Raw genomic sequence first — 13517 nt, 5'->3', positions numbered from 1 at the left:
TGGGACATACCCAGGGATATACAACAAGGTGCAAAATTTCCATGGTCTAAAGGTATTGAAATCATATAGAGTCTGTTATCTTATCACTGTGGAATTATGTTAGAAATCAGTATCAAAAAATATTTGGAAATAACCCATAGCCTCATATCACTAGCCTCATATCACCGCAAATATATATGTATAATTCATCTTCCCCTTCACATTGAAACTAAATATTAACCTCATAAGTCATAATTGCAAAGTATCTTGCCAGAAAATAATGATAAAACTTGACATCTGTATTATGCTTTACCGTTTACAGTGTACTGCCACTTCCAACATTAGGAGAGATGGCTGCTATAGACAAATGACACTTGACTGCGTCTGCAGAGCCCCTTAAGGCAAACAGTTGCATCAGACGTTAGGATCGTTTCTGTTTTCTCGTTATTGTCTGTACTATTTGTTTTTACTAAACCCCACATGTTTGACTGTCTCAAAGTTTTTGCTCTTAATGATCAACCGTATTTACTATTCATAATTTGTAGATGTTCTTAATGCTAATAGTAAAATTTTAAGCAAATCCTTATGCCATAACATTTTATGATACCCTACCTATTAAGAAGTAAAGTTAAGACCAAAAGGACTATTTAGTAATTTTAAAAATTTGGAAGTTGGTTATTTTACTGGTAATTGTATCCAGATACAGTTGGCTTTTGTAGATGCAGAGGTTAACAATTCAAAAGAAAATTCCCCTAGTTCACAGGCTACTACTATCCTGTATGGGGGTGTTTGAGAGAAATGATCAGAGATGTTTAATTATCTTTTTCTAAATGTTTTCCCAGCTTTTGCATGTATTATTTGAATGACATTTTTCTAGACAGAGGACACTCATGAAACGCAAAGCACCCATTTCTGCATAGGATTGCTGAGTCTGCTAAGGCCCTTAGGGCTCTTGTTTTATTTTGTGTGTGACTTTGTGTTGGAAAGTCTTCATTGGAAACTCAGCAAACTGTGATCATACCATTCAAATCATGAGAAGTGGGCTAAAGAGGAAAAATGAGAAGCCTTCCAAACTGGGTAAAGATGCATGAAATAAAATTCAGGAGCAGGGGCCTCTAAATTTCAAATGGTCCTACAGCATCATCCTTTTAAAAATGTCAACAGCAAAGTATGCGATTAATTTCATTGTGTTGCAGATACCCTTAGCCAGCTCTCCCAGCAGCAGGCTGCTTGCTACTTTGCTGAGTAAGACACAGGGCTCTCGGCAAGAAGAAGGAGAAATGTTTCACTCTTTTGAGCAAAAAACTGCATTTTCTAAATTTAATTGTTGGATCTTCACTGTAACACTTATCCTACTAACGTTTCAAAATGTTCAGGAGGAGTTAAGTCTCAGTGCGGATTCTGCATTGACTGGCTACGCCTTCTGCCTGTCTTCCCCGCAGGTAGACCGACCTACAGCAGCTTTTATGTCTACTGCAAAGGCCCGTGTCAAGGAGTGCAGCCGGGAAAGCTCAGGGTGCGGTGTAGCACCTGCCAGCAAGCAACGCTCACCTTGGCCCAGGTAAGGAGACGCGGCGTGGGCAGCCTGCTGGAAAAAGGAACCCCAGACTGCCTTTCGGGGTTTCTCATCAGATATCACCCGTCACCTGAAATTTGACTTCCATGTGGTTGTAATGATTAATGGTATCTGAAGTTTCATTTAAAAATACACTGCTCTGTAAAAGTTTGGGTAGTACAGCGTCAGTACCCCCATTTCTTTAATCCAGGCCTGTTGACAGGAAATATCAGTTCAGTTCAGCTCAGTTCAGTCACTCAGCCGTGTCCGACTCTCTGCGACCCCATGGACTGCAGCACGCCAGGCCTCCCTGTCCATCGCCAACTCCTGGAGTTTACCCAAACTCATGTCCATCGTGTCGGGCAGGCCATCCAATCATCTTATCCTCTGTCGTTCCCTTCTCCTCCTGCCTTCAATATTTCCCAGCATTAGGGTCTTTTCCAGTGAGTCGGTTCTTCTCATCAAGTGGCCAAATTATTGGAGTTTCAGTCAGCATCAGTCCTTCCAATGAATATTCAGGACTGATTTCCTTTAGGATGGACTGATTCGATCTCCTTTCAGGAAATATAGAGGCTGCTTTTATAACACAAGGAGATTGGGCATGTCTTATAGAAGCAGATCTTATTGAAGATTGTGGGAACATTTCATATTTCAATCTGTGTGATGTGAACATGGTTGTATGCATAAGTCAAAATTTATTTATTTAAGGTTGGCACACGTAAGGTAAGTCATACCTCAATAAAAAAATGAAAAGGAAGTTGTGGATCCAGGACCAGTATGCATATAAAATATGGTTGGAAATCACGATGTACCATGGCCTCTGCTTGTTTTGTACAGCCCCCAAGCTGAGAATGTTTTGTATGGTTTAAGTGGTTTGGAAACTTCAAAAGAATAGTATTGCATGACTCGTGAATCACGACATGAAATTTACATCCCAGTGCCATCATAAAGTTTTGACACGTGGCTCCTCCCATGTCTGTGCACGCTGTCTGTACCAGTGTTCTCTTGCCCTGGATCAGGGTTGGCCTGCAAAGCCAGACGTGTTTACTCTCTGGCCCTTGAGGGAGAAGGTTTGCTGGCCAACTTCCGATATAAAACCCCGGCACAGTGGTTCAGGGGCCTCAGTGTGATAGCGGTGTAGAATTTGGGTAAAATGATGTGGACGCTGATGTCTTTAGGACATTGATCAGCTCAGTGCTGAGATGGAGCCCAGGATACGCCAGAGCACAAAGAACTCTGCAGGCAACGGGGGCTGACGTGCAGAGCCGCACCCCCTACCCCTCAGGCCCCAGTGATGGCTAGTGTGTTTAGATTTTGTTCTGCAGCCTATGGCACAAGGGCAAAGCTTCACAGAGACCGTGCATAAAGGGATGTTTTAAGACTGTTTCTTATCACTGAGCTGTTTATCACTGGGACTGAGTGTGGTGACAGATTGCAGGCAAAGAGGTTAATTATTCAACTATATATAGAGCTCATAACTGAGAGCCTAGATTACTGCGGTGTCCTGGCAGACAGGTCGTAAAGGAGGGCTGTGAGAGAACCTGAAGGATGTACTCATTAACAGGGAAATCGTGGATCCCTGACGCAAGCCTGGGAAGGTGGAATTACTCACAAATGTAATTCAAAGCTTCGTCACGATCCAGCATTTCAGCTCCACAGGGGGATCCACTGAGGCAGACAAACCCACACAGGATACCTAGGTTTGTCTGCACCCACTGGAGTAGATCTTTTTCTGGGTGTCACTGGACAGTACTTCTGTCTGGGAAACGGGCTGCTCTAAAGTTGGTTCTCTCCTCTGCCACAAGCCTTTCTCAGTGCAATCCACAGCCTCTTCTGTTCCTCTGATCTGGACTGCGGTCCTGGTTGGGACTCAGCTTCCAGTGGCTCTTAATAAAAGACAGCAATAAAAAATCATTACTGAATCCTGAACTTAATTCTTTTCATGCAGCATCTTATTTAATTATTTCATAACACTCTGCGTTAAGTCCTATTAGTAACCTACTTTAGATTTGAGAAAAATGAGGCTTAAAGAGATTAAGAAAACGGGAACTTACACGTGCTGGATGAGGGGCTGAACGAAGCTGCCTGAGCGCACCGTCTAAGCTCTGCAGTCCCCTCCTGTTTACCGCACAGAGCTTCTGCCCTGAAGGGTCATGTGCCCAAATAGCCTCGGTGCTCAGACAGGGACATGCAAACCGTCAGATGTAGGCGATGGGCCGTGGTGAGGACCGCGGGAGGCGGGCGCGTCAGGGCCCACATACAGGAGGCTGCTCCTGCCAGCGGGTGGCAGTGGTGGGGCGGGGGCGGAGGGCCACCCAACCTTGTACTGAGTCAAGAGAAACCACAGGTGGAGAATTTTATGTGACAGTTCTCAATTGAAAATATTTTTCATTGTCGGGGGGGCGGGGGGAGATAAAGCAGAAGAGAAAGAAACAATCTGGCAACAACTGCCTAATGTACCAAAGTACAGAGCTGTAGGGATCCAGTGATGTATGGATATTAGGTGCTCATCAGAGCCTGGCATGTGGGAAGCGCTGGATTACAGTAAGGTGTGGTTGGGAGGGAGCCCGGTGTGAGCTGGAAACAGTGACTTTGGAGCTGGGCTGCTGGGGTCCAGTCCGAGACACTTCCCCACTGCCTCTTTATGTCAACTAGGGGGCATCTGTTAACTGAGATAATGGTATCTCTGTCTTATTTGCTGTGAAAGTTGTTTAATATATGAAAAACCCTTTGCACTATAGCCTGAACACAAATACTCAGAAACCTTAAATGCTTTATTATTGCTATTTTGTTATCATTACTATTGTAATTATTTGTATATACTTAAAGTACATATATACACAGTAATTTGTACACTTATATGTATGTATTTATATATATATACACACACACACCACGTACACTGATACATACTTCACATGTGTATTCACACACACACTTATGCACACTTCACTGCGACTCCAATCCAGCCTCTGGCTGACTGCTTTTAGAGAAGCAGAAGCACCTCCACTTGCGCCCTGATGATGACGAAGCTCCATGATAAAGTCAGGTCAGCGCTCCCCTGGACCAGTGCTTCCTTGGAGGGACGATCTCGTCCATCCTGTGGTTTCAGTCCCACTGCTTCGCAGATGCCCACTCTCATGACCAGCCCGAATTTGATCAGTTCCCAGAACTGCCCCACATCTGATTATGAAATGCAGACTTTTATTCCTCCTACATTATATTTTACTCTGCACATTGATGAGCACTCCTTAAGTTTGTCAAGAACCGCCTGACCCTTCCTCTCATCATTTCCTCTCCTGATAGACCAAAACTTCAACTGCATTATTGCAGGTATCATTACATTTTTGTCCTACGTTCTATGCCGCTATCCATCTGTCTATATTCCAAGAGTCTGTAAGCCTCATAAGATCAGGTAACTTGTTGGTTTAGATCCCCAAAAAGGGGATCCAACCAACACCTCACATGGTGTGTGGCCCATCTCGGGTGGCATCTGTATTGGAACTGGCACACACTGGTTCAGTAGATCCGCAACCTTTAGAAATTCTGTTTGCCTTTTTATAATTATATTAATCATAGCAATTATGATTGTTTTGCCACAATTTATTGACTTCCTTCCATTTATATGCTGGTATTTGTATGTGCGTGCTAAACCACTTCAGTCGTGCCCTGCTTTTTGCCAGCCGCCTGTATTTTTCTCTCATTCTTATCACAGACCTGAGAAGAAGGTATCATTATCCAAGGTTTTTAAACAAAGAGACTCCATGAAATTAGGTAATGAGTCCAAAATTACATGGTTGACAAATGTTGGTGCCAGGAGTGAAAATTATTTTCTGTGTTTTTCTCCAGAGCCCTAGCCTTTTGTTTTTTTTTTTTAGGATAGATTGCATGCTATACAGATCTGCTAATAAATGTCCTATTATACAATGATTTCCCTCATATTTAAAATATCATTCAGAAATGCTCTTAGAAAAAATATGATTAGGGATTTAAAGAAAATGGAATCAAAGATTGTTTATTTAACCCAGAATTTTAGTACTGTTATTAGATGTGGTATAACTGGTACCTGGGCTTCCCTGGTGAGTCAGCTGGTAAAGAACCCGCCTACAATGTGGGAGACCTGGGTTCGGTCCCTGGGTTGAGAAGATCCCCTGGAGGAGGGCACGGCAGCTCACTCCAGAGCTCTGGCCTGGAGAGTCCCGTGGTCAGAGCAGCCTGGCGGGCTGTAGTTCATGGGTCGCAGAGAGTATAACATGACTAAGTGACTCCTTACACACAGTACACATAGCTGGTACCCAGCAGATGAATAACGTTTCATTTCATTTTTTATTAAAAACAGAAATATTGTATTCTAACTCACATATACGGAATCTAGAAAAATTGTACTGAAGAACTGATTTACAGGGCGGTAATGGAGAAACAGGCATAGAGAATAGACTTATGGGCATGGGGAGAGGGGAGGAGAGGGTGATTTGTATGGAAAGAGTAAGATGGAAACTTACATTACCATATGTAAAATAGATCGCCAACAGGAATCTGCTGACTGTCTCAGGAATCTCAAACAGGGGCTCTGTATCCACCTAGAGGGACGGGATGGGGAGGGAGATGGGAGGGAGTTTCAAAAGGGAGGGGATATATGTATACCTATGGCTGATTCATGTTGAGGTTTGACAGAAAACAACAAAATTCCGTAAAGCAATTTTATCCTTCAATAAAAAAAAAAATAAATTAAAAAATAAATTAAAATTGAAGTACTACCTTCCGACAGTATCTCTCTGGAGCAGCTGACTGATCACACCGGCAGTTGATCTACAAGTTAAGCCTTGGTAATGACTTAGCAGGTGCTGAACTCGCTAAAAGGACGGGTTTCTAAGCAAAGGATAGATAAGCGTTAGCGTTCATTCTTCCAAACTTTACAAAGATCTGCAACTTACACAATTTTCTCTGGTCAGAAAAAGAAAAAATTACAGAAGAAACAGAATCTCGTGTAGCTGACTAGTTAGGGAACAGAGTGTGGTTTACCTGAGCTTCTGCAAGGAGCTTTTTATACACAGGGAGACAAAATCTACTTGGCCACTTGGCTTTTTTTTTTTTTTTCCATTTTTTTAATGTAGTTTTATTTTTTCTGGTCGAAAGAAATCAGTTTGGAATAAGCCCTATGCTTTTCATGAGTCTTAATTGGAACCTCCTAATTATTTTTTCTTATTGTTGGTAGTGATAGTGTTAATTGCTCAGTCGTGTCTGACACTTTGTGACCCCATGGACTGTAGCCTGCCAGGCTCCTCTGTCCGTGGAATTTTCCAGGCAAAAATACCGGACTGGGTAGCCATTCCCTTCTCCAGGGGATCTTCCCCAACCCAGGGATCGAACCTGGGTCTCCTGCATTTCAGGCAGAATCTTTTCCATCTGAGCCACCAGGGATTTATTAATAATTCCAACATTTCTTCACAATATTTAAGTGTTGCATGCAAAATAATGAGCTGTCTCTCATAGGTAATACTCTAAGGTTGAATTGTTGAAATGTTTCATATTAAATGTGAAACTCATAATAAATTAACAAAAAAGATGAACAGTCGTTCCCATCATGATGTTAGGATGGGGAAACTGTGGTCTGAAGCTTTGCCCTGACCTTGAGGAGAACTTGAGCATCAGCTTACAGAAACTCCAAGTTTTCTTCTGTCTCCAAAATCAAATGATCTTCTCTAATTTATGGTGACCTTGACCAGGGTTTCCATTAACTGAAATAGCCTTTAGAAAAATGAACACTCGCTGGAAAGTCGTGAGCAATGACTGATTGGAACTACATGGCAGGCAGCCAGTTTTCAGTTGCCTGTTCAAAGATGGTCCACATACATGCACACAGAAATGACATGGGGTTGAACATAGAGGGAGGTCACTTTGTCTATCTGTATACATTTCTGATTGTGATCGTGAATAACAAAATTAATGATTTAAAAATAACCTATGACCTTACTGTTTCCTTCAGTAGATAGGAAGTGCAGAAAATCAAATGAAGAGTATATCATATGCTTGAAGCCTTCTTTTTTTCTTAATCTAGAAAAGTGACAGGAAAAATAAGATTTTACAAGATGTGTAGATTATACACTATTTTTAGAATAACTAGAAATTATAGAAGAAATGCATGTTGGAAAAAGAAGCAGGATGAAGAGGAGGAAAGATGCTTTTCCCTCTCCCTTTCTCTGGGATTCCTGCCAAATTCAAGGTTAGAATATCAGTAGGCATGGTTCCTTATACCGTCTGTCCTGTATTTAAATTACAAGTGTTAGTGGGGAGGAGTGAGCCTTCCGGTGAAGAAGGAAGTTTTATACATATATCGTCAGATCCGGCTCCTAGCTCAAGCCCTCAAAGGTGTCCTAGGACCAATGTATATAAACACAGGCCTTTGAGAGTCTGTGTGACTTATTAAAATTTTTGCCTGGGCTGGTGAAGGATAGTGAGATGTGATGCTGATGCTAAGGGTTCTGTGCCAGGGGATCACCCTGAGAGGGTTTCTCCTCCTGATCCCTGAAGGCTTCCACTCACCACATCCCAGCAGTGTTCTCTGCTGCCTCCTGGATGAGGCATCCTGTTCCTTCCCCTCATCACGCCCAGTTGGTGACCACAGTCTGGATGGACAATACCTCCTGTGGACAACAAATCTTCTGTGGTAGGACGAACTGCTTGTCCTACTAGAACACAGGCTTATAATGTGGTCAGGATGTTTAAGAGTAAAATCATTTGACTCTAAAAATAATTACAAGATAGAACGGGTGAACAAGTGAACCCACAGAACCTAGCGTCCTGTCTGGGAATACCGCGCGAGGCTCGGAATTGCCTGGGAACAAAGACCTGGAGAGAATGGTCTCTGGGGTCCTCTCTTCCATCAGATGAACTGGATTTGAATTCTGATGCTGCAGCTGTTTGGCTGCATGATTTGGGTCAAGTTGCTTAACAGGTCTCCGTTCTCTTGTCATCCAATCAAAAAAAATTTCATTAAAGTTATTGTGAGGATTAAATGACTTAACTCATTAAAGTATTTCAAACACTACTTGGCAAGTAAGAAACATCCAGCTCTTACTGTCATTTCTTCAACTGAAGATAACTTTTGATTTTCTACCAAACACACATTGAAGTAACTGAACTCATGTTATAAACTTATACTACTAGGAAGCGTCAGTTCTGATTAAGTTATAAATTATCAATCCCTCCAGCACAAGCTCTAGGTAACCTGAGTTATCTGCTATTAGCATCTTTTTGTTTGCACTCAGTTTATTGGTCTTAAAATGCATCAGAAGCCAGGAGATTACTGTAGCCAAGAATTGTGGATTTTTTTTCCCCCACTACTATCACTATAATTACTTTATCTCAAAAGGAACTTTATCTTTGCCACTCTAATAAGATACTCTGCCATGGAATAGCATTAAAACTAAAAGGTTTCTGATGAGAAATGGTTCAATAAATAGAGTAAGATGTAAAATGCCTGACATGATGGATTTTATTTAAAATTGGTTTATAGATTAGGAACAATTCAGGTTAAGAAATTTATTAAGGAATATATTCTAAATGCATCACTATTCCTAAACTTAATATTTGTTAGAGATTAATTGTTATCAGGAGTCTACTGATTTCCCTCCCAGGTGGCGCATTGATGAACCCACCTGCTAAAAAGGAGATGCAAGAAACGCGGGTTCAGTCCTGGGGTCAGGAAGATCGTCTGGAGTAGGAAATGGCAATTCACTCCAGTATTCATGTCTGGGAAATCCTTTGGACAGAACAGCCTGGTGGGCTACAGTCCGTGTGGTCACAAAGAGTCAGATGCACCCGAGCACAGACACAGACTCTTCCATATGTAATAAAGTCACAGGTATAATAAAACCATAGATGAGACAGGAGACTGGACAGAATGGCTCTTTGGACTTGGCTTGAGCCGCATGTTCAGGGGAGCGTGAGAGCACAGAGTGGACACAAGAGATTTTTCATCAGAGTCTGTGTGAGAATCAGGGCAAAAGTGAGAACTGCTTACAGTCAGAGCCGGGGTGTTGAATGAGGCCTGGGATGATTCAGGCCCCCAGGGGATGCTGGGTGGGGCCACCAGATTAGCACACAACATATGTGAAATGAGTGTGTATATATTTAAAAGTGTATTGCATTCTTTACCACATTATTCCCCAAGTGCATTCACTTACTGTGTATGTATCATGAGGGATTGGTGTTATTATTAGCCTTAATTGAATGTTTACCAGACACCAAGATCTAAGCTCAGCATTTTACCTAAATATCCCATTTAATTGGTATGTCATTTGAATAGTGTTCTTTCTCAGTTTCTTATATATGCATTGTTATGGCAGTGTGGTTCATATTACTTCTAATGAAAACTGTGACCAAAGTCTTCCAAAGTCTGTCAGTCAATAAGGACATACGGTCATTAATGTATTATTTGGAATTTGGTTGAACGATACAGAATTTTATTCATCATTTAAGAGGATACCTTTAAAACAATTACAAGAGAAATATGTATGGGACTACAAAGAGAACATAGAGAATATTTGGCAAAAATCACAAACTGAGTACATTCATGAAACGTAAAGGAAAAGATAAGATTTCTTTAAGGAAATTTTATTGTATAGTTTACGATTTCACTTTAAGTTGCAGTTAAATGTAACATGTTTTAAAACAGGGTGGCTTTGTTTATTGGTTAACAGTGCTGTTCAGTGACAGAATACGTGCTCATCAGACGCTTACTCTGGAAAGACTTGTGGCATCTTAAGCACTGATGGTACCTTCGCTGTCCATGACCCTTTACGTCTCAGAACCAGGCATCATGGTATTGAGTCTGCAAGCCAGCAGGCCAATGGGGAGCAGCCAAGCCGGTCTCATTTATTTATAAAAGGAAATAATAACACTGATACTTTTAAGAAGCCTCTTTGCAGGCTTCCCCTTACAGCTCATTGTTTATAACCTGGCCACATAGCCACTAATAATTACAAAGAAAGCTTGAAAAGCAAGTGTTTCCCAAAGGTTAACAGGGTAGCCATATTTCGCTCAGGCCAATTTATTTATCTGTGGGCTTTTGCCCATTGATTCTCCAATCAAAACCATCGTTGTACTAATAAGGAGAGAAGTTGAGATAGACACTGGTAGGCAACAGTTTACCAAAGGTGCCGTATTTGTAAATCCACAATTATTTTAGATCACTGTGATGGACTCATCAGTTTCCTTACTGAGTTTAAGTTTTTTTGGCATATACCCTGTATCATTGTGGCTTCACTAAAGGGGTTTGGCCAGCCGTGAGCTTGTTTTTGAGAGTGAAACGCTTCTGGTGTTTCAGGGGTTGTTTCTGCTCATAAATGTAGCTCCCTGGTTTCCTACAGAATGAAACTGAAATATTATCCCTTTGACCACTTAGAAGCTTTACTAAGAATTATGGAAAGAAAAAAAATAGATCTTTAGGGCAGTGGGTTAATTTATTTGTTCTTTGCTTAAGAAGAAAATGGCTCTAAAACCTCATTGGGGAAAGATAAATAGAATTTAGTAGCTCTGTCATACTCCACAGCAGATTCTTTGTCGATACATTATAAAGAATGACCATATTACCTGGTGCTAATAAAATGTGAGGGGCAGAGTCACATTGAGAAAACTACAGAATTAGGCAAGACAGTGCAGATCATGAGTGCAGTTTGGTTTTTTTTTCAGTTATTTTCCAGAAACATTGGTGCTTATGCAGGCATGCCATCGTCCATCTGGGAATATCAAGCTACCTGCATAAATGCATCGCTGAAGCCAGATGGGAAATGGAGAGGTTAATTGACTTTAGTTGGGTCCGCAGTGAGAGAGGAGCCAAACTGAGAATTAAATCTGGGGAACCAGAGTTTAGAGTCTCATTGAAGGCACCCGTATTGAGTTACATTTTTTCTCTTAACTGCAACTGAGGGAGAGTTGAGACTGTCTCTGCAGCTTTTTCCGGAAAAGAATCAAATCTATCAGGCTGCATTTCCTAAAGTGGGAATGGAGATTTGGGAATTGGATAAAAAGGGAAACACATATATTGTCCTTTTGGGAGGAGAAAACAGAAGCGCCTTGGTGCATGTGGAAAACAGGGAATCGTGAAATTAAAGGGGGGCTCTCCTGGATTATGACCGTTTTTAATGACTCGTTGGCTCCACTCATTTATTGGAGTCACTGTTGTTCATTCGATAAGCTGAGTCCGACTCTGTGACCCCATGGACTGCAGCACGCCACGCCTCCCTGTCCGTCACCATCTCTGGCACTTTGCTTCAAGGCCATCTTAATAAACATCCACTGACCTACTGCCTAGGAAACCACCTGCAGTTAAAATAATCAGCCATCGCTATTTTTCAAAAGCATCATCTCATGGACAAATGAGCTTTTCCCTTCATTATCTCTTAAAAATATGCAAAACGCGACTTTTTTCTTTTTCTCTTTCTTACTCGGTGTGTGTGTGTCTGCTCAGTCACTCAGTCACCTCTGACTCTGGGGCCCTGTGGCCTGTAGCCATCCATAGAATTTCCCAGGCAATAATACTGGAGAGGTTGTCATTTCCTACTCCAGGGGATCTTCCTAACCCAGGGGTCAATCCCTGGATTTGAATAAACAGATACAGTACAGATGGTATGTGTGTGTGACCACAAAAAGAATGGAGCGTGACCAGAAAACTAAAAGCCTCTGTTAACTGAGTTCCCTCGACTCCACTCCACAGGACTCAGTGCTCCGAGGCAGGGCCTGTAGCTTTTCCACCTTTGTGCTTTAGCGCCACATATGATGCATATTTGGACCTGTTTTGTGGAATAAACGAATCACTGAACAAAGGGCATCCTAGTCACTGTTTGTGTTCATCCCCCTGCAGTCTTAGAACAGGAATCAACTTTGTAGCCATCTAATCTAAATTCCCTCCCGATACAGAAATTTCTCTTACGATATATTCGTGGTGTTTGGTCATTTGCCTTATGCTCAACAACCTCTAGGTGCAGAGGAGTGACTACTGTACAGCCAGCTTGCTCTCTTCATTGTGTGGAACTCTAAACGACAGAGTTGTTTGACCTGAAATCTGTCTTCACTCATAAATTATAGCTCTGCTTATTGAAAATAGAACAAATCCAAAGAATCTTCCATATGTCAGCTCTCTTCGTATGTTGAAAGCAGCTAAAATGATTCACTTCCTAGGTCTTCCTTTTTCTAGCAAATGCATGGCTTTCAAATGTAGGAAAGGCAGAAAGTGTCTCCTTGCAGCAAAGAAATGCACTCTTCTCTGCACAGCTTCAGAGTCATAAGAGGTAGAGCAAGCACGTGAAGGAAGATTGTGGTTGGAACCGGGAGGTGGTGAGGGGCAGGGCCAGCAGCTGCTGGTGGAACTTGGACAGGACTTGTGCGGACTGGCTGGGCTGATTCAAACCTCCCTGAGAAGAAGCCTGACCTGTGGAGAAGGAAGAGCGGGCAATCACAGAGGGACTTCCCTGTGGACCAGTGGTGGTTAGGGTTGCAGACTCAAGAGGTGTGGTTAGGAATGGCAATTCCAAGAGAACAATGTTTGATGGCCCTGAGTCGGGAGCTGAGAACACAGGATGGTTGACGCCGGCGCTTGTTGAGCACTGGAACCTTGATGCCCAGTGGTGATTTTTTAAAGTCAGCTCCAGGCAGTTGCAAGCCTTTTGCAGCTTACACGGCACCACCCATCAGGCTGCTGCTGAGCTCCAGTGCTTCCTTTCACTGTTAATGCTTTTGTGTCTTTTGCTAAATGTACCGCCGTAGTAGGGGTCAGGTTCACTTGTTTTAGTCGCCCAGTCGTGTCCGACTCTTCGTGACCCCATGGACTGTAGCCCGCCAGGCTCCTCTGTCCATGGGATTCTGCAGGCAAGAATACTGGAGTGGGCTGCCATTTCCTTCTCCAGGGGATCTTCCTGACCCAGCGATGGAACCCACAACTCCTGCTTGGCAGGTGGATTCTTTCCACTGAGCACAAAGGAAG

General features: G+C 42.4%; 1 protein-coding gene across 7 annotated transcripts in view; it reads left to right on the top strand.

Moving 5' to 3' along the window:
* Positions 1-13517, top strand: part of PRKN (parkin RBR E3 ubiquitin protein ligase) — a 1214524-nt gene that overhangs the window by 424456 nt on the left and 776551 nt on the right. For all 7 annotated transcript variants that reach the window (XM_043888525.1, XM_043888524.1, XM_043888522.1 and 4 more), the window contains one exon: positions 1422-1540. In XM_043888525.1, the coding sequence (XP_043744460.1) occupies positions 1422-1540 (119 nt within the window). The remainder of the gene's footprint in view (positions 1-1421; positions 1541-13517) is intronic.

Source organism: Cervus elaphus, chromosome 26 (genome assembly GCF_910594005.1).
Source record: "Cervus elaphus chromosome 26, mCerEla1.1, whole genome shotgun sequence".
NCBI classification, from domain to species: domain Eukaryota; kingdom Metazoa; phylum Chordata; class Mammalia; order Artiodactyla; family Cervidae; genus Cervus; species Cervus elaphus.
The sequence above is the reverse complement of the archived record's forward strand: the minus strand, read 5'-3'. Positions and strand labels throughout refer to the sequence as shown.